General features: G+C 42.1%; 1 protein-coding gene across 1 annotated transcript in view; it reads right to left on the bottom strand.

Moving 5' to 3' along the window:
- camta1a (calmodulin binding transcription activator 1a) overlaps positions 1-24,444 on the bottom strand; it is a 1,037,373-nt gene that overhangs the window by 572,739 nt on the left and 440,190 nt on the right. Inside the window, exon 3 of the mRNA XM_041206569.1 lies at positions 23,022-23,089. Coding sequence (XP_041062503.1) covers positions 23,022-23,089 — 68 coding nt within the window. The remainder of the gene's footprint in view (positions 1-23,021; positions 23,090-24,444) is intronic.

Genomic DNA, 24,444 nt, shown 5'->3' with positions numbered 1-24,444 from the left:
ATTCAGGTAAAATGTTTCATTCTATCAAAACCCTTCAACTTTCTGGAATCTTTCTCCACTTTCAAAGGAAACTTACCCAATCAACCACAGCTTACATATAATTTACAGAAATAGGCCATTTGGTCCAGCTGATCTATATTGGTGTTTATGCTCCACATTAGCCTCCCCCCAACTCTACTTCATCTTATCTCATCTGCATACCCTCAATTCCATTCTCCCTCATGTACTTAATGTACCTCAACTATCCCATGTGGAAGCAATTTCCACATTCTAATGACTCTGGGTAAAGCAGACCTTGTTTCAACTCCATATATCTGCTTGGTGTGTTGATGAGCCTCTTAGCTCAATGAAAGTGTGAACTGATCATTGTGTCTGCTGCAACCAGGCCTGTAATGATGGCTCTCACTCGTTCTCAAACTGTGAGTTGATGTTCTCAACAGAATCATGAATCTTGAGAGTGAAGCAGTACCCTCCAAAAGTGAGATCAAATTTATACTGCCACTCTTGTGGAACTGTCTTACTTGCAAGCTCACTCACACACCAATACAACTGCCCTTAAAGTTCTCTGCTAGCAAGATTATGATTCAAAATGAAGTTTATGAAGGTCCCAAGAAACCCAATCATCCACTTGGAAACTGTTAATTGTCACTTTGCAGCAGTTTGGCTCAGTGGTAGCACTCTTGCCTCTCAGTCAGAGGTTGTGGAGTTCAGGCCCGGTTGCTCAGTGTAGTACTATGGGAGTGCGATAGTGTTCAAGGTTCTGCCTTTCAAGCGAGATGGTAAACTATAGCCTTTAATACAATGTTAAAAGTGGAGATTAAAGGTCCTACGGTACCGTTTGAAGAAGTGTGGGGAATTCTCCCAGTGTCCCGGCTAACATTCCTCCTCAACCAAAACCATCAAGTAAAGCATGATTAACTGTTCCTTTTTCACATTACCCCTTGTAATATCTTAATGTTACAAAATGGCTCCTGGTGTTTATGTACTCAAGAACTGTCACCATCAAATTAATCTCATTGCATGTGAAGTACTTTGAAACACGTGATGGAAGAGAGGAAGATGAGTGAAGAATATGGAAAACTACAATAAAGTGTCTTAAAAGCAGAGAGAAGGTCAAGGAAAAAAGTGAGCAGCCCCCTAGAAATCAAGCACAAGAGTAAGAAATTCTTCTAGCAGTGTAACACTAAGGACATTATCAAAGGGGAATTAAGATGGTAACTGAGTTGAAATAGAAGATGAATTAAAATTAGTTAATATAGTAAATGATTACTTCCTAGAAGGCTTCACAAGGGAAGCTATGAGTATCGTGCCAGCCATCATAGCAGCTTCTGTGAATAAGTAGAACAAGTTTGGATGTCATTCACTTGGATTCCGAGACAGGCTCAAAAAGTTCGCATATTAAATCCCCAGGAGAGAGAAAGGGACAAACTATTGACAGTCATTGTGAGGGAGCAAAGATCATAGAGGAGGTCTTGTTGGATTGAGGATAAGCTAACGTGATATCTATTTTCAATAAAAGTGACAAAGCAAACCCTGCTAACTATAGACCGTGAGTTATACACCAGTAATAGGCAACATAAGTCATAAGCCATTGAAAAGCACCTAAATGGCAATAACCTCAAAGAGCAGCCAACAGGGGTTTCTGAATGGACTGATTCTGCCTGACTGACCTTCTTGGCTTTTTAAGTCTGTTTTTAGTGATGTTACTGAGGAAAAAATATTGACAAGAATGCCAGGAATCCTATTCTTCAAAATAGTGCCATGGGACCTTTCATATTTACTTGAGAACAGCAGCAGTTTAATATCCCACCATGAAAGACAGCAAAACTTCAACTGAGAAAGCAGGGAGTGAGGTTGGATATGTGGAAGTTTTATTTTTCTCAGAAGGTGGATAACCTGTGAAACAGGATTCCAGAGGACTGATTGCTTGCATTATAGTTAGGTTTAGGTTTAAGAACACCTACAAGAAGGTGTCAGCCACAGTTTTGGAAAGTACAAAGTCATGGCAGAAGGAAGGTAAGATTTGGGGTAATTACCAAAGTTTTGGGGCCTCCTCTAGGTTGCTTGTTCACCTTTTAGGAACTTTTCAGTGTGTCCTCAGTTGTCTATAGGGTTTCTGTATTTTTTTTGCTTCTCTCAGTAGGTGGGGAGGGGAAAGCAAAGGCGATGGAGTGAACAGCAAGAAGAAGAGTGAGCAGACAGAGGCCTGATAGCTTTCCTTTGCCTTAAAAACATCATAACATCTCCAACAATGAAGAGCTCCCTTCATACTGCACTCAAGTGTCAACCTAGATTATGTGATCATGTTCAGAGTGGGACTTGAACCTATAACCTTCTAGCTCAGAGGCAAGAGTGTGACCAACTGAGACAAATCAACAGATAAATAGCTGAATGGAATGAGCGCAATGGTGGTAATGAACATAGAGACCTAAGGTGGAAATAAAAAATACCTCAAAAGTGAGAATGTATAAAAAGTGAGTTTCATAAATAAGGCATACAGAACAAGAGTGAAGAGGTAATAATAAGTTTTCACAAAACAAGGCTTAAGTCACAGGAATGCGGGGGCACCCCATTATAGGATGGATATTCAAGCTGTAGCATGCCGCAGTGTTGATTCAATAGGATGTTATTTTACATGTGGAACTAAAGTTATGAGGAGAGACAGATCAATGATACCAGCCACCTCACTTAATTAGAGAACTCCAAGATGGTTGACATTCCAGGATAACGACTCTTGATTGACAGCTTTGTCTGGGGTAAAGTAATGGATCAGGACTACAAGTGGAGCCACCATCAACGATCCTTCACAGTTCTCTTAACTTATTGTCCAGGGGTTTCTAACTATGGGTTCATGTTGGACTGCCTGTGATTAGCTCAGCAGGTCAGTGTATATCTGATAGAAAGCTTTGACTGGATTGATTCTATGGTAGCAATTCACTATGTAAAAAGTGAGCAAGCATTTTCAGGGATCTCATTATATTGAAAAATAGCTGAGGAGGAAGTTTCCTTTATTGCTTTTGATTAATGTAACACAAGGAATGGCAATGTTTTTAATTGCAATGTTTTGCACTGAATACTGTTCTTTTACATAGAACTGCATAGAATATATGGCTTAGAAACAGGTCATTCAGCCCATCTAAACTCTGCTGGTTTTTAAACTTCACAAGAGTCTCCTTCCATTCTATCTACCTCATCCATGCCTTTCAACATATCTTTCTATTCCCTTTTTTCTCTTGTACTCATCTAGTTTGCTTTAATTGAAAGCATCTAAGCTATTCACTTCAACATTTCCTGTGGTAGCAAGTTCCACATTCTAACCATTCACTGAGTAAAGTTCTTATTTCCTTCTTAGATTTCTTTTTTCTTTCATAGGATGTGGGCATCGCAGGCAAGGTCAGCCCATCCCTAATTGCCCTTGAACTGAGTGGCTTGCTTGACCATTTCAGAGGGCAGTTAGGAGGCAACCACATTGCCCCTAGTCTGGAGGCACATGTAGGCCAGACCAGGTAAGGATGTCTGATTTCCTTCCCTAAAGGACATTAGTGAACCAGATGAGTTTTTACAACCATCGATGATGGTTTCATGGTCACCATTACTGACACTAGCTTTTCAATTCTAGATTTATTTATTAATTCTTAAAAATTTAATAATTAGTAAAACCAGCTGCCATGGTGGGATTTGAAACCATAACTCCTGAGAATTCGCCCAGGCCTTCGGATTACTAGGCCAGTAACATTACCACTATGCTACCATCTCCCCTGAAATTTATTAGTAACTATCAAGTAGTTATGGTGCCTACTATTGGATTCTCCCATAAGTGGAAACATTCTTTTTGCATCTACCTTGTCCAGCATATTCACAATATCAGGTCATTTCTAAATCTTCTCTTTTCTAAAGCAAAAGACCCAACTTGTTCAACCTTCAATAACTGTCATCTCTCAGTTCTGGTACCATTCTTGAAAATCTTTTTGCACTTCCTTCAACGCTTGTGTGCCTTTTCATACTGTGGCAACCAGGAGTGTGCACAGTATAGTACTCTAAGTGTGGCTTGACTAGTATAAAAGTTTATCATAACTTCACTAATTTTGAATTCTATACTCCTAGAAATAGATTATCTGTTCTTTGTGAAATCAATTCCCTGTTGACTTATAGCCTGATATACATTCAATCTGCCTACTAAAGGCAGGGAGAATCACATGGTGGAATGCAGTAAGCTTCAGTACTGTGTCAGGATTCCCAGCTACATCCTTGGATCTCATGATTGTCCTTACATTAACATACAAGGCACACGGATTTCATAGAAGCATACAAACATGCTTGTTATTAATATCACACAGCACAATTGCAACCAATGTGCACATCCTGGTCCATTCAACATCTGATTGTCCATAATTATTTCATTGAATTAATCCTGATAAATCTGCTGGCAACAAATTTCTATACTTGGATCAGGAATGCTATCAACTGCTTATTAAAAAATAACGACCAACTTGTAATATTTGTACCTGGGCCCATTTAATCACTCCAGTTACAACTGGATCTTAATGAAACAGTTCATTAAAGAGAATCACATCTTTTAAAGGAAGCTGTTAAAATGTGAAGGCATGTGCCTGACTGAAGGCATTCAGAATATCAAATGCTGTTCTGTCAGGCCTTAATACTACCCTCATCTCATGTAATGCTCTTCTAACAGCTCCCTCCCAAATCAGATAATCAACCCTTCTTTCAACCCTAGTATCTATCTTCGGTCCATTGTCTGTGCTTCAACCTTTCTTACCACTTTCCATTTCATGAATACTACTATGCTCATTGCTCCCCTGAGCTTTCTTCTCTGGTTCTCCCTAATCTGTTAAACCAGTTGCTTCCATAGTTTTCCTATTCTGTGAATCTTTACTGTATTGATTTCAAGACTTATTGCATTTATCTCTCTCATTCTTCAAGATTCCTCACTGACAGAATTCCTCATCTCCTGCAGGCTGCAGGCAACACTGCCGTCTTGATAGCTTTGATTAGAATGAGGAGAAGAAGGGCCCGTTGCCAATTGGCACAGCTCAGGGAAGGTTGTCCCCTGAGGGGCAAGTACCAGCTTCAGGAACACCCAGGTGCCGGCAAGGAGGGGCCAAATCCACAAAATCGTTTGGTGTAGCTAAGGGTCTACAGAAGGTGCAATTCATACATGGACTTGAACAAAGACAGTGCCATTGATGCCTTCACTGGTCTAGGGGTGTGGTAGCTCATATTTGCCACATCTCCATGAGGAACTGACACTGCACAGGGTTGGAGGCCATCCAATGCTAGTTGCTCTGAAAGTTACTGCTGCACTGAACTTTTTTGCTTGCAGATTCTTCCAGGACTCCACTGGGGATCTTAGCGGAATCCTACAATTGGCAACTCAATGTAATCTCACAATTGGCAACATACAATGCACAAGGGAGGTGACCAACGCCTTTTTCAATAAAGCTCATCATTACATCCAGTTCTGCGTGGATGAAGCAAGCCAGACTGCCAGAGCTGTGGGATTTGCTGTAATCTCAAGCTTTCTGCAAGTGCTGGGTGCTCTCAACTGCACACATGTGGCCTTGAGAGCTCCCTGGCAACAGCCTGCGGGATTCATTAATCAAACAGGATTTTGCTCTATGAACGTCGAGTTAGTTTGTGATCACAGAAAGCAGATCATGCTACCTCCCTAGGTACCCAGGGAGCTCACACAGCTGATACATTTTGAGTCACTCCTAAGTGCCAGAGATTTTTGAGGGAGCTTGACACTTAGAGGGTTGGCTCATTGGTGATAAGGGGTACTCCTTAAAGACATGGCTAATGACACCTGTTCATCATCAACAGGGTGCATCTGAGGAGAGATATAATGCTGCACATTTAGCCATGAGGTCCTTAATAGGGCAGACTATTGGCCTCTTAAAGCTGCATTCCAGATGTCAGGCGGGGCTCTCCAACACTCACCACAGAGGGTGTCTAACATCATCGTTCTTTGCTACACCCTGCACAACCTTGCATGGCAAAGGGGGATGCTTTGCCATAGGGAGACATGGATGAGCTGGATGTCTCTTCGGATGAGGAGGGCATTGAAAGGGATGAACCTGAAGAGAGCGATGATTCAGACAAGCCAAATGAGGGTGCCATTGCAAAGGCATGACACAGAATATGTGCCTGTAACAACCTCATAGATACAAGACTGCAGGAGGAATAAGGTGAAGACAAGTTGTTACGAGCACAGTTCTCTTCACGCTATGATGCAGGTGACACAACAATGCCTTCACTGTCATCTTCAACATGCCACGAAAGGTCAACAATCTCACAATGAACACTGTGGAAGCATGAAGTCATCTTCAACCCTAACGATGAGGTCATCTTTGGAAATCACAGTAGTGTCATGACCGCTGAGAAATGTGCTTAGCGCTAGACAAGCACACATCCTCAAGCAACTGCACATAATTTCAACCACAGCATCAACAAGTCAGTGGCCAAGGCATCCTTCAAAAGACTGAAACACTATTGCATACAGAGATGCACTCATGTATGCATTACCGCAGCTTGGCCAAGTGGCTCTAAGAGGAAAGATATTTGTCAGCGGTAAGTGCTGGGCCATCTCAAGAGGGAGTTATATCTGGACAGCACCATCTCTCCAAACACCAGTTCGCAAGCATTATGAATACAGAGTATCTTGATACTGAGGCCCAAGATGCCATTGGACATCAAGACACAATGATCAGTAACACAACAGCATGCACCCAAAGCTGGAAGTTAAGTTAGCATAGTCCTCACAGAGAGTGGTTCAGCAGGGCCATCATGTGATTACTGACAAACAGCAGTGTGCCAAGTTTACATCCTTCATTGATTTGGCATTTGGGAGAGACATGGCCCAGATAGTTTTGACACAGCAATCAATGAGAACTTATTCCCTTCATCGATACTGCTGAGCATTCACCAGGAGGTGTACCGGAGCCTAGCTTCCATACCATGACAGTCCTTGACATTGTCCATCTCATAAAGGCCAATCATTTCTAAGAACCCTAAGTCAATGAATGCATTGTCATGCCATGATTTACATATCAATTTGTGTTCTGTGACCTCAGAGGTATTCCATGAAGCATTGCTAGGCAACCATTCAGGAGCAAACTATGATCCTCACAGCTAAATGGATGGGTTCATCAGGATGAGCACACACCTCTGACATCACACACTAATTACCCTCTAGCAGACATTTCAAATAGCAACAAGTGGAAGGAACTTCCATCACTCTGTATCATGCATGGAGAGAATGGGGTCTAAAAAGGAATGACATTCAGCCTTAAACGTGGTTGAAGAAATTATGCTGCGCGAAGGCATGAAAGGCTATGGTGTTCGACGGTGAATACTACTTTAACCAAAACCTCACAGTCATAAAATAAACACCATTGCAAAGTGCATTTGGGTGAAAAGACTCCAACATTGGTCGTGACAAATATTTTTTACATCCACATACTGCAGAGTTCAGTGTAACATTGTCAGTATAATCACTAACATTGATCAACAATTCTCATGAGGTCACATAATGTCTGCCTAAGATGCAAGAGTTACGTATGTTTTGTCCAGCCATCATTTTGATATCGTAAGTGTTTCATGTCACTGATGTGGAACAAAAGGTGAATCACTGTGATGAAATTGAGTGAGACTGAATGAAACGGAGGAACGAGATGGGAGATAATTGGCAAGGGGGTGTTCATTTTGTACACTTGAATACATGGAACCTTACATTACATCGATTAGCCATTCAATATCTGAGACTTGAAGAGGGATAAAAGCAGACTATATTTACATTGGTGCAGATTATGTACGGTGAACGAACACTCATGCCAGCAATGTGCACTTAAAACATTTAAATTTTCGTAATTCTACCTCTATGCCTAGCAGCAGCTCGACATCCACATTAGAGGTGGAGGCAGCCCACTGACTGCTATGCCCTGTAGTCTGAGATGACTTTGGCGTCTGGCGGGCGTCCTCTGGGGGCCCAAGGCCTAGAGGGTCACAGCCTGCTTCGGGTTTCCTGCTCTGAAGGAGGTGCAACCTCCTCGGCCTGACCTGCTGGAGTTGATGGGGTCACAGACAGAGGGGATTTGGAGCGGCAGACACCCTTGGAGTGACCTAGGTGGAAGTACACAGGTGCTCCTTCTCCCTTTGGGTGCCCAAGAGCTTCTCACCAACTCCTTGAGGAGAAAGTGCACCTGGAGGGAGGCCAAGATGCCCCATCGCCTCTCCTAACTACTACTGCAATACGAGCGATAGTGTGCTAGTCTGGGCACAAATCCGACATAATCTGCTGGATCTTGGTCTCCAAGGCAGCTGCCACCCTTCCCATGGAGACTTCAATGCAATCACCAAAATATAAGAAGAATGTGGACTTACCTTCCATCCTTCGTTCCAGTCTGGTGATGGCCTCTACAACTGCGCCTGACGCTCCCCTGCCTGTCTTTGCATCTCCAACATTTCTCTCGGGGCCAATTCCAGCAGCTCATCATCGGGCTTGGACTCTGCAGGCACCTGGTCTTCAACAGTCCTCCGAGTGTCAGAGACATCGGCTGCCACTGCCTCTGCCTGCTGTGGACACATGTCCATGAGGTAATCACCAGATTGTGAACCTGAGCCTACACTGGAACTAGAACCCAATGAGGTGTATGTATCTGTGCTGGTGGAGAGTGCAGGTGAACACAGTGGTGGGTCTTCATCTGATGGTTCCTCAGCATCCTCATCTGAGGTGGCCTAGGAGCTGAGGCTGAGGTGCTTGCTTGAACTCTTCCATTGGCTTTTCTTGCTGGTGATTGAAACAGAGGAAAGAGAAAATTAGTGATTGACTAGGCAGGTTCCTATACAATAGGTCACTCACAGTCGTCCGCATGTGGCCGATGTATACTGGATGGACCCTCACAGGCTTGTTGGGGGAGGCCGATCTTACTTTCCACACAGGAACAATCTCCGTCCTCACCAGCCAGTTCTGTGGCCTGGCCCACATGGGAGGAGAGTATCCTCAGTGCCAGGGTACCCCCTCCTGTCTTGGCTCTCTCCCATCGGTTATGGGTGATCATGTCCTGCATAAAGACAAATGGATTGACTGTGGGCATTATGAATGAAAGAGCTTTTCTGAAGCATGAATGCCTGCTATGTGTGCAGAGCTCTCCCCAGTCAGGGATTAAGACTCTGTTTGTGCAGGATCTTACATGAGATGGTGATCTTAAAGTGGCTAGCAGACATTCAGTGCTGATGTCCCATCTGCTGATAGTGTGTGACATCCCTGTGGACTCTAAGCCTTAGACTGTCTGATGCCCATATGAGGGTGTGAGTTTGAAGTGAGTAGAAGGATCACCTTGGCACAGCACATCAGATTATTCATTTGCTTCCTGCACTGTAGGGCAGTCCTTTTTTGGGTGCCACAGGCACTGACCTCCCTGGCCACCTCCTTCCAGACTGGCGTGGTCAGGTGGGGGGACCTCTTGCTCCCATGTGAGGAAAGAAGACCTCTCACCTTTCCTAGACGGCCTGGAGGAGAATCCCCAGGGAGGCCTTGCTGAATGTGGAGCAGACGGTTTGGAATGTTTGGTTGGCATGCTAATTTAGACCTTCAGCACACATTAGCCCACTGTGAGTGAATGTCTGTGCGGGTGCTGTTTAGATATGGTGCCAGACCTTTGGCCCCATGAGGTAATGCGGGGCGGATGAATCACTCTCTCCCGCCAGTAGATTGTACGACCTCCTCACTGATGCATAATTTATGAGCTGAAAAGCAGAAAATCGGGCACAAAAATCCGCCCTGCCACCCAGCAGGAATCATGTCAACTTTCCCGCCTGCCACCACATTTAGTCTTCAGGATAGAAAATTCCACCCGAAGTGTCAGCAGCGTATTAAGTCACAGAGGGCATCACACCTAACACTGTAGGTGCCTGACCTTCATAGATACACTTCTTTTAGTAGAGATTCAGCATTTTGGCTGATTTTTCCTCCCTCTCTAACTCAAGAGATGCAAAACCAACTTTGTGATCCTCCTGCCTTTGAACTGAGGTAAGCTAAATCGCAGAGACTGGGAATTGAACCTCGGACCTCCTCGATCTGCATGGTGTAGTACAATCAGTGTCATTGTCACTGTGGGAGTTCAGGAAAGGTAATTCCAAAGTTTCAGTTCATTGTAAATTGAAATAGGGCAGCTTCTGAAGAGATTATAAAAGAATTTATTACACTGTTAAATGCAACTTTTCCAGCAAAGCAATTTAAATGCATCCTAGGTCTAATTACTTCTAACGACAGAATAAATTGGAATTCTATTAATAAGTATAAGTTTTGCATAATAAATTATCCATTTCTACATGTAATCTGAATAATTTAGCATTTCATTACAGAATAAATCATTTCTCTAATGTAATATTAATAAACTGCTGTGTTCTTTCAGTATTTCTGAGGCATCCTGACAACTAAGAACATAAGGACTGAAGAATTTTTGGAACGGAAACAAGCCATTGTGCTCAACAAGCGTTCTACGTGCATCAATCTTCTGAATTTGAGAATCTTTTCTCTATCTACAGTGGTTATGCAGTGTTGCTGAGCTAATAATCCAGAGAAGGTGAGTTCAAATCCCAGTTTAGCAATTCGAATTCAGTTTTAAAAATCTGGAAATTAATAGCTGATATTAGTAAAAATGACCATAAATATACTGGATTGTTGTAAAACCCCAACTAATTCACTAATGTTTGTTAGGGAAGGAAACCTCCCACCCAAACTAGACCACACGTGACTGACCATAAAATATTCTCTGAAATGGCCTAACAAGATACACAGTTTTTTGAAGGACCACTTGGAATGGGTTATAAAAATACTGGCATTGCCAGCAATGCCTACTGTCTGAGAACAAGATGGTCATTACTTGTCACTTATTTGGCATGAACATTACCTTCCATTTGCCACTCAGGCCTGAATGTTTTCCTTATCCGGCTGAAAGCTGGCAAGCTTCATTATTGGATGAACTGTGAATGACCATAAAACCATAAGACGGAGGAGCAGAAGTCGGCCATTTGGCCCCTCAAGTCTGCTCTGCCATTCAATGAGATCACGGCTGATCTGATATTCCTTAACTCCACTTTCCTGCCTTTTCTTCATAACCCTTAATTCCCTTACTGGTTAAATATCTGTCTCAGCCTTGACTAAACTTGACGACCCAGCCTCTACAATCCTCTGCGGTAAAAAATTCCACAGATTCACCACCCTCTGAGAGAAGAAATTCCTCCCAAACTCTGTCTTAAATGAGTTACCTCTTACTCTGAGAGTATGCCCTCTGGTCCTAGACTCGCCCGCAAGGGGAAACAACCTCACAGTGTCTACCCTGTCAAGTCCCTTAGAATCTTATGTGTTTCAATAAGGTTGCCTCTCATTCTTCTAAACTCCAAAGAGAATCGACCCAACCTACTCAACCTCTCCTAATAAAAAAATCCCTCCAACCCAGGATCAACCTAGTGAACCTTCTCTGGACTGCCTCCAATGCCAGTATCTCTTTCCTTAGGTAAGGGGACCAAAACTGTTTACAGTATTCCAGGTGTGATCTAATTGTGCCTTGTACATGAGGATTAAAACCACCCATGATTAACATACTGCCTTTTTTATATGCCCTCACTATCTTCTGATTTATTCTCTGTCCTACAGTATAGCTACTATTAGGGGGCCTAGAGACGACTCCCACTAGGGTCTTCTTCCCCTTGTTATTTTTTACTTCCGTCCATATAGATTCTGCGTCTTCCAGTCGAAGATCATTTCTTGCTATTGTACTTATTCCATCTTATACTAACAAAGTTACCCCACCACCCTTTCCTTCCTGCCTGTCCTAAAGTCACATACCCCTGAAAATTTAGTTCCCAGCTTTGATCTCCTTGTAACCATGTCTCTGTAATGCCTATAAGATCATATCCATCAACCTCTATTTGTGCCATTAATTCATTTATATTGTTCTGAATATTACATGTATTCAAGTAAAGAGGCATTATTTTTGCCGTTTTACCATTTTTGACCCCATTTGCTGCTGTTTTTTATGTTTGTACACTCTGTCCCTTCCTGGCATTCTCTGGGTGTCATTATCCAAATAGCTGCCCTGCAATGATGCCATATCCTTTTGCTTTGTAAGCCTACGTATCCTCTCTCCAGAACTCTCCCTCACTCTATTTAGTTTAAAGCCCTCTTTAGCCCTAGTTATCCGATTAGCCAGGACACTGGTCCCAGCACGGTTCAAGTGAAGCCTGTCTCACCAGAACAGCTCCCTTCTACCCCAATACTGCTGCCAGTGCCCCATGAACTGAAACCCATTCCTCCCACACCAATCTTTGAGCCACGCATTTAATTCCTTGGCTTTATTTACCATATGCCAGTTTGCCCGTGGCTCAGGTAGTAATCCCGAAATTATTACCTTGGAGGTCCTGCTTTTCAATTTAGCTCCTAACTGTTCAAATTCTTTCAGGAGAACCTCCTTTATAGTCCTATCAATGTTGTTGGTACCAACATGGAAGATAACAACTGGATCCCTCCCCTCCCACTCCAAGTTCCTCTCCAGCCCTGAGGAGATGTCTTTCACCCTGGCATCAGGCAGGGAAAACAGCCTTCGGGGCTCATGCTCACGGCTACAGAGAGCTGAAAACTATGGAATCATCAGCAATAAGCCCCATTCCTGACTGACTGCTGGGGGATCTTAATTGTTGACCAGTGTTGGACCTTACTTTGACATCTACTGATATCATAATAGAGTTCAACATAAGCATTCATCCCCAGATGACTTCCTCTCCAAACACACTGTGACTGCTCAAATGACTCCCTCTCTGAAAATACTGTGCCCGCTTCCCTCAATTATGCCACATGGATCCCAATTATCCCTGCATTTTCTGCATCCTAAATAGGACCAGTTCTGGCCCTGTTCAAAGCAGAACGAGGTTTTAAGTAAATCCATACTCAATTTCCAGGGTATGCTGAACAAACTGATTTAAGCCCAGATAGTGGTGGTAACAATTAGCCCTACAACTAGCACCTATGGGGTAGAAGGGAGCAAAACAGTAGTATTCCTGCTTGTCATCAGTATCAAATGATGAAAATGCATTTGTGTATGTCTGTGTGTATCTACATCTACGTCTGTCTGTCTGTGTCTCTCCATACTTTTATGTGTATGTGTGCGTCTGTCAGTGTGTAATGCCTGTATATGTATGTCTGTTACGCTCTTCATTCATGTGTATGTTTCTGCTTGTGTTTGTGTATGTGTGTGTATGTCTGGCTCTTCATTCGTGTGTTTCTGCCTGTGTTTATGTATGTGTGTGTATGTCTGCATGCCTCTGTAAGCTTGTGTATGCATGCGTGTGCCTGTTTGCATGTCACTGTGAGGGTGTGCATACATCAGGTGAAAGCAGGATTGGATTTGCCCACGATGTACCTCCTCCCACAGATCATTGAATATCCTGCCAATCCTCACTAACTAATTATATACTAAGGCCAGTCTGCGGATCTGTATCTCGGCAAAGAGTCAATGAATTCAGGAAGGAAGAACTCAAGAAAACTAGTGAAAGAACATCCATAAAGATGGCATGCATTTGAACAGTGCCCCCAGTGAGAATGTTAAGCAGCAAGTCTCTTAGGTAAGGCTCTTAAAAATGGAATGTCTGGTGTCACTAGGTTCCACCTAAGTCTACAATAATGATTTTAACATTTTATTTTGAGAGTTCTGAAAGATATTGTCTCTAAAATTAAACCCTGGGTTTCTAATTTGAATATTCTCTACTGGCTTAATCCATGTGGACAATATATTACAGCTCATGCTATTTTTACCATGCACACATCTCTTGTAATGCTGGGGAATATTAACGTCATGAACTTTTGCCCAGCTGTGAAAAATTCTGCCAAATTTCATCATCAGAAAAGAAGGCAGCAGCTGGACTCTGATAAATTAATATAAGGAAAGATTCTGAGCTCGACTGAAAGCTTCTACCTCAAAGGTTAACTGGCCTTTCCCCTTTTCAGATATCGATTGACCTACTGTGCAGTTCAGCAATTTTCTGTTCTTATTTACACTGTGCCTTTTCATCCTAACTGTGGTGATTTTGTACAGAAGGTTACTTTTTCTGCTGCGAATGGGATCATGGTGAACAGCAGAAAACAACAACCTCAAATAATCAAATCGTCTGATTGTACAAGTGGTGACGATGTTTCAGGTAATTTGATATGCAACAACACTTTGAACATAAAAAAATATATGGTGCTTCACATGAGTATTATCAAACTTATTATAACAACTGACCAAAAACCTGGTTGAAGAGGGAATACTATATGATTGATATAAGGCACCAACACACCTTCTCCACAGCATTTTTGGGTCATTTAAATTTTTACGGGATAGTTAGGTTTATACTGAAACAGATCGAATTTATTGTATTCCATCCAATTTTAACCCTTTCTACCTCATCCTTCCTCCAAAGGTCCTGTTTTTTTGCTTCATGTGGTACCATAGACGGGGCTGCCCTTCAGTGCCTGTTCTTCTCATATGAGTACTGACAGACTAGTCACTTTTTGAAGGCTTAGCCAGACAGTCCCAATTCTGTCCTCAACTGAAGATTCACACAGGCATTGTATAAGGGTCACAGAATAGTGATCACAAGCTGTCATTCCCTCTCCTTAACACAATAATCTTTCTGCCACCCCTGTGGAGGTCAGCACAGACTGAGGGTCAAACCTGCGACCCTTCCCAATTTATATGACTCAGAAACTCACTGCCTTAAGCCAGGGGCAAAAATACAAAATGTTAGATTCAACTTCTTATACTATACCCAAGACTCTGCCTTGCACGCAAAATACTCAATCTGAATCCAGTGGTTCCTACAGCCTGCTCCGTCTAAACAGTAACTTAATTATGCCATTATTATGGTGCTGTGTAGTCTTAAATCTTGTGACAGGCCGACTCTCTGGCAACTCATCCTTGACGATGATTCCCCTTTTCTTCATTACAAATCAAATTTGCAGTACCTGAAAATGCTCAAAGGCTGGGAATAGTCAACAGTGTGGAAAACAAATGACAAATTCAAGAGCCTTTTAATCATCTCAAGTGATTCTACAGCATGTCTTTTGACACAATGTATTACAGGGCTTTCTCCACTATGGGCAAAGGTGTATTATATAGGAGCTCCTGACAGGCCAACCAATTCATTAAACTTTTTGGAATGCTCACCTCACGTCTGCAGTGCACATAAGAAGAATCAGTGCTACCAGTTGATCTCCCTTGGTATTGCACAGGAAAACTGTGGCTTTCACATGAAACACAGTTACAAATTGGCACTAATTAAGCAAGGCACATGGAGGTAATTCAGTCCCTATTTTAAAATCATACATGCTATTTTTTAAATATATATTTCCACTGTGTCTACATTTATAAAAGCCGTTGCCTCTGTAAAGTTGTCGTGCTGTACTTACCCCTTTCAGCCAGTGGTGTCATTGCTTACATTTATTGGGGGTGGGTATAATTACGATCTGATAAGCCTAACATAGGTACTTTCCATTATCAGTGCAAACACAACAATTTATCATTGAAAAGCTGAAAGTATGTGGGGCGGGTATAACATTTTTAAATTATTCTAACTTTGAAGAAGAATTTGGATAAATACTTGAAGTGGAATAATATGCTATTCTATAAACAGCAGGGTGAGTGAGACAAATGAAATAGCTCTTTCACAGGCTCAATGGCCTGAATGGCCTCCTTCTATGTAGTATAATTCTAAGATAATTTACCACATAGTATTTTCCCCTCAAAATTATCCATTAAAATTCAGGTCGTACTACTGGGATAAAAGGCTCTTCTGCCTGCTGATTGCAAGGTCCTGTGTGAAATGAGCTCGGGCAAGTGGTCATGGGGGTGAAGCACAAACCACCACTAAGTGGTAGGCAGCTTGTAATTTCACACAAACAGGCCTCAGAATGGTTGAAGATTAATGGCACAGTAGAGGGAGCTTTACATCTAACCTGTGCTGCACATACGCTGGGAGTGTTTGATGGGACAGTGTAGAGGGAGCTTTATTTTGTTACTGGACTACAAAGAGAGGGGAGCAATATGGGGAAAATCCCCCAAGTGCTGTTTGGATACGTTTCTCAAAAAATGCCAAACATATCACTTACAAAACAGAAAAAAGTCAGAATCACTTGCAGAGTGACATGCACTTGCTTCAGATTTTAAAGCATTCAAAAAAATTGCCAGCATTCACATTGAAAATATACCTGTGAGTTATTAAAGGTAGTTTGGAAAATCTTTGCAAAGGCAGTTTGAAATGCAATGAGAAGAAAGGCAAAGAAGGCCAGGCAGGGATCAGTGCTGACCAAACAGCTTGAGAGGCACAGACTTTCTTCTAACTGGTATGACGTACATAATCAAATAAACATGGAAAGGAAGTGAAACTGCAGCCACCTTGAAATAGTACTTTATCAAACAAGACCTTGACCTATAGATAAGAGCAGAAAGTGCTGGAAATACACAGCGGGTCTTTCAGCATCTGAGAGAGAAGAGCTGGTTAATGTTGCAGAATTAGACCCTTAGGTAAAACCATGAATGGTGTTTTTTCCCTTGACTTGCCTTGGGTTTTTCCTTTCCTGGTTTCTGAGTCTCCTGGGAGATTAAGTGGCTACCGCTGAGTGCAGCAGGGAGGTGGGTAATCATGGTGGACGTAATGGTTATTTGCACCACAATGGTGGGAGGCAGACTCGACAGACAAGCTGTCTGTTATTTTCATACGTACCTGAAACATTAACCTGTCTTTTCTCTTTCAGCTGTTGAAGGCGTGGTGTGCATTTCTAGAATGTTGTAGTTTTATTTCAACTTTCCAATACTTTGATTGATTTCAGCTTTGTCAGAACGCAGACAGGGCCACTCATCCAGTTATTAGCATTCAATGCTTAAAAAAGGATTTATTTTTTAAAAAGCAAAAACATCATAAAAACAAAGGATTTTTTGAAAGTTCATTGCAGTGGTTTTATAAATGTTTAGTTTATTCCACAGATTGCAATCCATTATTCAAAGAGCACCAGGGAGTTCTTCCAGTGTCCTGGCTATTTCTCACTCAACAAACATCACCAAAAGCAGATTAACTGGTCAGTCACCTTATTGCCTTCTGGGAATCTTGCTGTGTGAAAAATGATTGCCACATTTGCTTACATAACAGAAGGTCGTTCAGCTCCTCATGTATATCCTGCCATTCAATTTGATCATGGCCGACCTGAATCTTTACCCACCTTGGTTCTCTCACCCTGAACACTTTTGCCGAACAAAAATCTAATAATCTCAGTTTTTAAACTTTCAATTGATCCTGAGCCTCAATAGCACTTTGAGGGAGTGAGTTCCAGAATTCCACTAGTGTGAAGAAGTGTTTACTGACAATACCCCCGAAAAGCCTCACTCTAAAATTATGCACCCTTATTCTGGATCCATCTCACAAGAGGAAATAGTTTCACTCTATCTAGCCTAAAAAAATCCTTAAATAATCTTAAACACCATGATTAGATCATCCCTTAATTTTCTACACTTGAGGGAATACAAGCCTCATCTGTGCAATTTGTCCTCATAATTTAATTCTTTTAGCCCTGGTGTTGCCTGTTAAATCTGCGCTGCACCGCCTCACCTCACTCCCCCTCATTCCACAAGGGCAATATATCCTTCCCAAAGTGTTCACAACATTTCAAAAGTTACCCACTATGTGTGAGGCGCAATGAGATATTTTGGAATGATATGATCAGGTGCTATACGTTGTAGGTCACTCTCACTTAAGGCATCACAATCGCTGAAATTAGGGCCAGTTTATTTTATATTTTAGAAAATAAGGAAGAAACATAAATAAGATATAGAGGACAGGAGCTCTGCACTTGGACCCCAAGCTTCTGGCTTTTGCTCATTACCCAGTGCCTCCTGCGTGAGGCTATTGGGTAAGCACAGCACCGAGTTTGGTTGTGATGTCCTTCATTAATAAAATAAGAAGAAATTGTTTCCAGTGACAGGAGAGTTGGAAACAGATTTAAGGTGATTGGCTAAAGAACTGGAGGGTGGGGAGATGGGAATTATTTTATGCAGTAAGTCACTATAATCTGGAATGTGCTGCATGAAAGGGTGGCAGAAGATTTAATAATAATTTTCAAAATGGAATTGGATAAATAGTTGGAAAAATAACAGAGCTATAGGGAAAGAGCAGGGGGGTGGGGTTAATTGGATAGTTTTCTTTAAAAAGGTACAAGTATGAGGGGCTCAGTGGCCTCCTTCTGTGCTGTGTCATTCTTCATGTTATGACCTGAAAAGACAGGTCTATGTAGGCAAGGTAACCAAGGGCTGCTGCTGTTGCTCAAGCAAGTCTGCTCTTTAAGAGTCAGGGTAAGATGGGAGGAAAGGAGAGAAATATTGGGAAATAAAATATGAGTACAAATGTATTATGAAGCAAGATTAAATTGTAGCAGATCTGCCGACGATTTGCCATACCAATGAGATAAAGAAAGTTATAGCTGCACTTATTTACTTCTTTCCACTTTGCCAACAAGTTTCAAACACCTTTACACAACAAATAACTTTTGTATTTAGAGTGTGGTGATTGTTGTTATGTAGGCAAACACATATAATTATATGAAAAACATGCAAAGCACTGAGCTTGTACTGCAGCAACCTCTGCATCAATGTGTGAATAAGCTGTCGAAAGCTTGACATTTATGTTCACATCTCCCACTAAATCTCAGTAAAGCAATGTGAATGTTAGCAAATTACAGTTGTTAATGATTTCATTTGTGCTCCTCTTCACACCATGAGTTCAGTAATAAAATCCTGTAGAGTCAGGAGGAAGCTGAAGAATTTAATCTTAAAATGCACACCCCCCCCCCCACCCCAAACACCACACCTGCCCCACCCCCATGTGCCTGGCATTGGTGTATGGTGTACTTTTAAGTTGTTGCTGCCTGGGGGAAACTCATGTGTGTCAACAGCTGTTGGCCACAAGCACCCATTGTACCCATCAGGCAGGAGTGGGAAGCTTGACCCATTTGATCATCAAGGACAGTTGTTGCTGCCCTGGCTAAGATCAGCTGATTCAGCACAAGCCTATCTCTATTATTAAATCTCCAAGTATTTACTAAGGACTGTGTGGAGCTGGGCAACAACATACTGATGTGCAAGACCCAACTTGTCTCCCAGCAGAAGGTCAAGGGCCCATTCATTAAATGAATCATTTGACAATCATCACCAGACCCTTTTCAGTTGAAAATGGAAATACCATTTTTAAACCAGTCAGCCTGCCTGAAGGACTGACACTGACATGTTGCTGGACCCCAGTTCTGCTGTTTATGAAGTTGCCCCTGGGATTTAAAGGATTCAAGTGACTTTCCAAAGAAATCCTATTCAGGTTTCAGAGGAGGAAGAAGAAAAATTTTCACTATCAAAAATCCCTCTTCTCTCAGCACCTTATACTGTACTGCTTTCCAAATAGTCATCATTTTGGCTTTTGACTGAACATTGCATTCAATGAAATGAGGATAAAAGGTTTTCAACTTTTGACACGAATATCAGCATCAATTAATCTAAGGCAAGTACAGCATAGGTTAGATACAGAGTAAAGCTCCCTCTACACTGCCCAATCAAATACTCCCAGGACTGTTACTGCAGCTTAGATACAGAGTAAAGTTCTCCTTACACTACTCAATTAAATACTCCAGGGTAGTTAATGGAGGAGTTAAGGAGTAATGGCCATTGTGCCCTGGAACTAAGACCTCACTCTATATTTTTATAAAATATATATATATATATATATATATATATATATATCATCCTGGCTAATTTATAATTTTTTTAAAAAAACTGAACATAGGCTCAAAACAACCGGCTGTGACTCACTCAAAAAGAACTTTCTGGCATTCAGAACAGCTGCATCCTCATTTTCTCTAAAGAGGTGCTAATGCCCCCTGTAACGGCAGAGATCAAATCCATAGGAATTGTACGAAGGCCATTTACATTTTTAAGAACAGGGCCTGGCTGACAGAGGCAATCAGTCTGCATGGACAAAGGACCCTGAAAACCCTTTTTTAAAAAAATATTAATGGTTGAAACATTAACCTTCTCAAGAATCCAGACAAAGGAATATACAGCCTTTGTCCAAACCAAAGTGGAGAAGCGGGAGTCATGTCACATAACCACCATCTTCTACCCTGTCCCAACTGTAGGAACCTGTAGTATGCCTTGTGGAGCTGGAAAGCTCAGACTGCCCTCTTCCACCAACCAAGCAGCAGCAGAACTAGGACTCTGTCCAGGTTTTAAATTGCCTGGACCCCATCTACAATGTTTCTACTGGAACTTCTGAACTTCTGTACCAGCACCTGCAAGACTAATTTATATCCACTTGCCCATCTCATCATAGGAGTCATCTCTACTGGAAAAGTGGATTATCCAGCATCAGTTTCAGCCTGCTGACCCCTGTGAAGGAATATACCATTGGACTTTTGATTCTGGACTCTAGACTCATGTGAAGCAATAATTCTTAACTTCTCTGTGGTCTTTGCCTTGTACCTCTTTCTTTTCCGTATCCCTCTTTTATAGCGTGAATGAAAAAAGGAAGCTATGTTATCTCTCTCTTCTCTTTGAGTATGTGCGAATAAACTAACCCTCTGATTTTACCCTATTTTGAGTTTGCTGTAGGGCTATTAATAGAGAATTAGATCACACCAAAACTGAGGAGTTGGAGAAAATATGCCACCACATATAAAGAGGGAAATCAAAATCAAAACGCCTTTCTGTTTACAGATGGGTGGCGAGGGGAGTAATCAGGGCTATTTAAACCAAACTCCCTCCTGTCCATAACAATTGTAGGATAGAGAGGGAGAGAAAGGGGGACAAGAAGGGTCCCATATTCCGCCCTCCGTAAACTTCAGGTCACCCAAATCTCTCCTGCCCGTGTCCCTACTTGCACCAAGTCCCATGTACCTATCACTCATTTGCTCACTGACCTACACTAGCTCCCAGTCAAGCTTCAATTTTAAAACCCTTGTTTTCACTTTACAGCCTCACCCCTCCTTATCTCTGTAATTTCCTCCAGCCCCACAACCCTCCAAGATAAATGTACTCATTTAATACTGGCCACTTGGGAATCCCCCATTTTAGTGACCCCCATCACTGGAAGTTGTGGCTTTGGCTATCTAAGCCCTAAGCTCTGGAATTCTCTCCTTAAACCTCTCCACTTCTCTATCTCTTTTTATTTCTTTAAGAGGCTCCTTTAAACTCACCTCTTTTACCTAGCTTTTGGCCATCAGCCCTAATATTGCCTTATTTGGTTCGGTGTCAAATTTTGTTTTATAACGCTTCTATGAAGTGCCTTGGGACATTTTATTACATTAAATGTTAAAGGTGTTATCAAAGTACTTTGCTGTTGTTGCTATGATCCAGAGAGAGAGAGAATGGAAGCAAGATGTGAGGGCAGGACCATTTATCAAACAACAAGGCTTGTCTTGTTCTTTGTCCAGCAGTATGACAGAATATGGCTCAGGCCCCACGCAGCAAGTTCCCAATCAAGAACTAGAGAGAGCTGAGGGTAATCCCAAAATGACTCCGATTTGACGCTGTATTGCAGAGCCAGCCAAGGTCAAACTCAGAGCTGTCCACACTCCGTCAACTGTGTCCTGATTAACATCATTTAAAACATGCTCTGATCATCAATCTGAAAACAGAGAGAGATACTAGGAACTCAGGAGGCCATATTCAGCACAACACTGGCAGTGTCTACATGCTCTGGACTACTGGTCTATGTCGGCAATCCGTTAGAGTTGGGGCTGGGCGGGGGAGAGGGAAAGAATGCATTCAGTCCTAGGATTTCACAATGAATCTCCCAGCACATTGTTCACTGTGAGCCTCCGAGCAAGCATTCCTGGGGGATCAATGCACAGAAATGAGAAGTTACCTCTACATAGAAACTGGGAGCAGGAGTAGGCCATTCGGCCCTTCGAGCCTGCTCCACCATTCAGTATGATCATGGCTGATCCTCTATCTTAATGTCATATTCTCGCTTTCTCTCCGTACCCCTTGATGCACCTAATATCCAAAAGTGTATCAATTTCTTTAATAGCAAAATTGCTTACTTCTCACTCTTTTAACTAGTGAAACATGCTCTCAGGTTTCACAGCACACACTCCTTACCTGTCATATAACATTCAAAAACAAACATACCTTGGGCTTTCCAAAGATCAAAGTCACTTAGCACAATTAAAATAAATGTGCAGAGAATATTGTGAATCGTTGATTAGAAGGAACGGTAATTGGAGGCTCACAAGTGGCTTCAGTAGCTCTGAGCATTGGGAAAAGGGCAATGAGAGAGAAAACAATTAGCCTAGGTTCCTGTTTTTGATTGTAGTGAATCCTGCTGGAGAGACTGTGCATGTGGGACATTGGTTAATGACAAGAATGGGTTTGGGATGTGAAGCTGAATGTGGTCAAATAGCCTCCCAGCTCTCATCTTCTGGGCCAACACATGGTCAGTTGGATGAGTTATTGAAGTGTCCTATAAACCCGAGTAAGGGCCCAACATGTTTAACATAGGCAAGAAAAGAAATTACCACCTCACTGTAAAATAATCAGACCCCTACTCGAGCCGTGGCTCAGATTCCAATGATTACCGCAGGTTTTTTTTTATGATTAAAAAAGAACACACCAAAGAAAAGATTTTGGTGTGACCAGGTGTGAATATTCCTGCACAGGGAATAATGCAGGCTGTTCTAGCTCATCTAGAGCTGCAGCAGTCAGCCCACAGTTCACCTGCCATGTGGATTCTGGTGCAGAACCGCAACTGCATTGCTCAATAAATATTTTATCCCATTAATACACTGGGCTGTGGTCAGACCACTGAGGTGTGTGAACCTTGAAATGAGGAATCACCACATTCTCAATTAAGCAATGAATTTACAAGCATTTCAGTATATTAATCGATATCACTGGGCAGATAAACAGGGAGAAAGTGCCGTTCACACTTACCTGGTTTTAGGGGATGTTGTTAACCATTCTTCATGTTTCTCGAATGTTATTAAATAAGCTGCAATTTCCTGAAAAACACAAATAGAAGGGAAGAGAACACTTTAAATGCAAAGTCAAATTCACACACCGACCTGCTTTATGTACAAGATCTCTCTCCAACAGGATTTTTCTCAAAGATCAAGTAGCTATAAAAGAATTGTAGTTATTCATTGAAGCCCCTTTTTAAAACAAAAGGAAATCAAGGTTGGTGGGCTTCTAAATACATGCTCCATGCCCAAAAAGCAAGTTCCATCATGGCCGATCTGGGATTACAATTCCATTGAGATTTGATTAAATAAATAACAGAGAACATTAAAATAAATTGGAAATTTATTTTGAACCTCTATGGAGGATACAAAAACAAAATCTTTACATAAAACAAATATCACCCTGTCATTGTTTTGAATTTTGAGAATTAGGCTGAGGCCTTTTGCCTCTGCATCCCAACCCCCAATCACTGCACTGCCTTCCCCCGCACCCACCCCCCCCTCAACCACACACAGCCATGGCACTAATAATTCCACTGATTCCAGCATTCATGATAAGAGTATGATACAACATAGAGGGAGGACATTCAGCCCATCATGCTTGTGCTGCCTCCTTGGTTTAGTCCCAGGTCCCTTTGTTCTTTCCCCACAGCCCTGTAAATTTTATAGATCGACAAGCCAACTAAAAGATATCAATGGCCTCCTCTGTCTTCAAGATTTGAGATACAAGCTAGTGCATCATATTCAGGGCCATGGATGGATATGATGCATCATACAGATCACAGCAGGATTTAAATTTCTACATTAGGGATAAGGCAGAGCCATAATGTGCAGGCTCATCAGATCAGGAGTTAGTTATATCAGGATTCAGGATAAGCAGGTTCCCATCAGAGCCCTCAGCTCATTGCAAATCATGATACAGCTCCCACAAGTTTGGTTTCCTCCATCAACCACTGTAATGAAAAGCATCAGTAATCCTGAGTTCTAAACCAAATCAATTCCTACAATGGGTGCTAATTGTTCAACTTCTACTGCATTAGCATCCAATATAAGCAACAGGTTGCAATTACCATTGAGGTTCCTTGGCACCAGGGCCAATCATGGATAATTTCTAACACTGTTTCTTTTCCTATTTAAAAGATTGGCAATTGTATATTCTTATGTAGAGAGTAAAACTCCCTGTACCCTGCCGCAATACTGTGCCACTGTCCCAGACTCAGGAACTCAGGAAGACAGCACCAACACACCTTTTGCATTCCCCCTCCCACTGCTACCATCCCCACCTGCACTCTCACCCCCATCCCCCCCACCCCAATGTTGGCATAGACCAGTTGGACCAATTAATCTGTTAAAATGCAAGGTGTTGCTATTTTATTGTTGGGGTGCAGAGGGGCTTT

The sequence above is a fragment of the Carcharodon carcharias genome, chromosome 15 (genome assembly GCF_017639515.1).
Source record: "Carcharodon carcharias isolate sCarCar2 chromosome 15, sCarCar2.pri, whole genome shotgun sequence".
In the NCBI taxonomy this organism is placed as follows: Eukaryota; Metazoa; Chordata; class Chondrichthyes; order Lamniformes; family Lamnidae; genus Carcharodon; species Carcharodon carcharias.
Note: the sequence above shows the minus strand (reverse complement) of the source record. Positions and strands in the feature narration are given on the sequence as shown.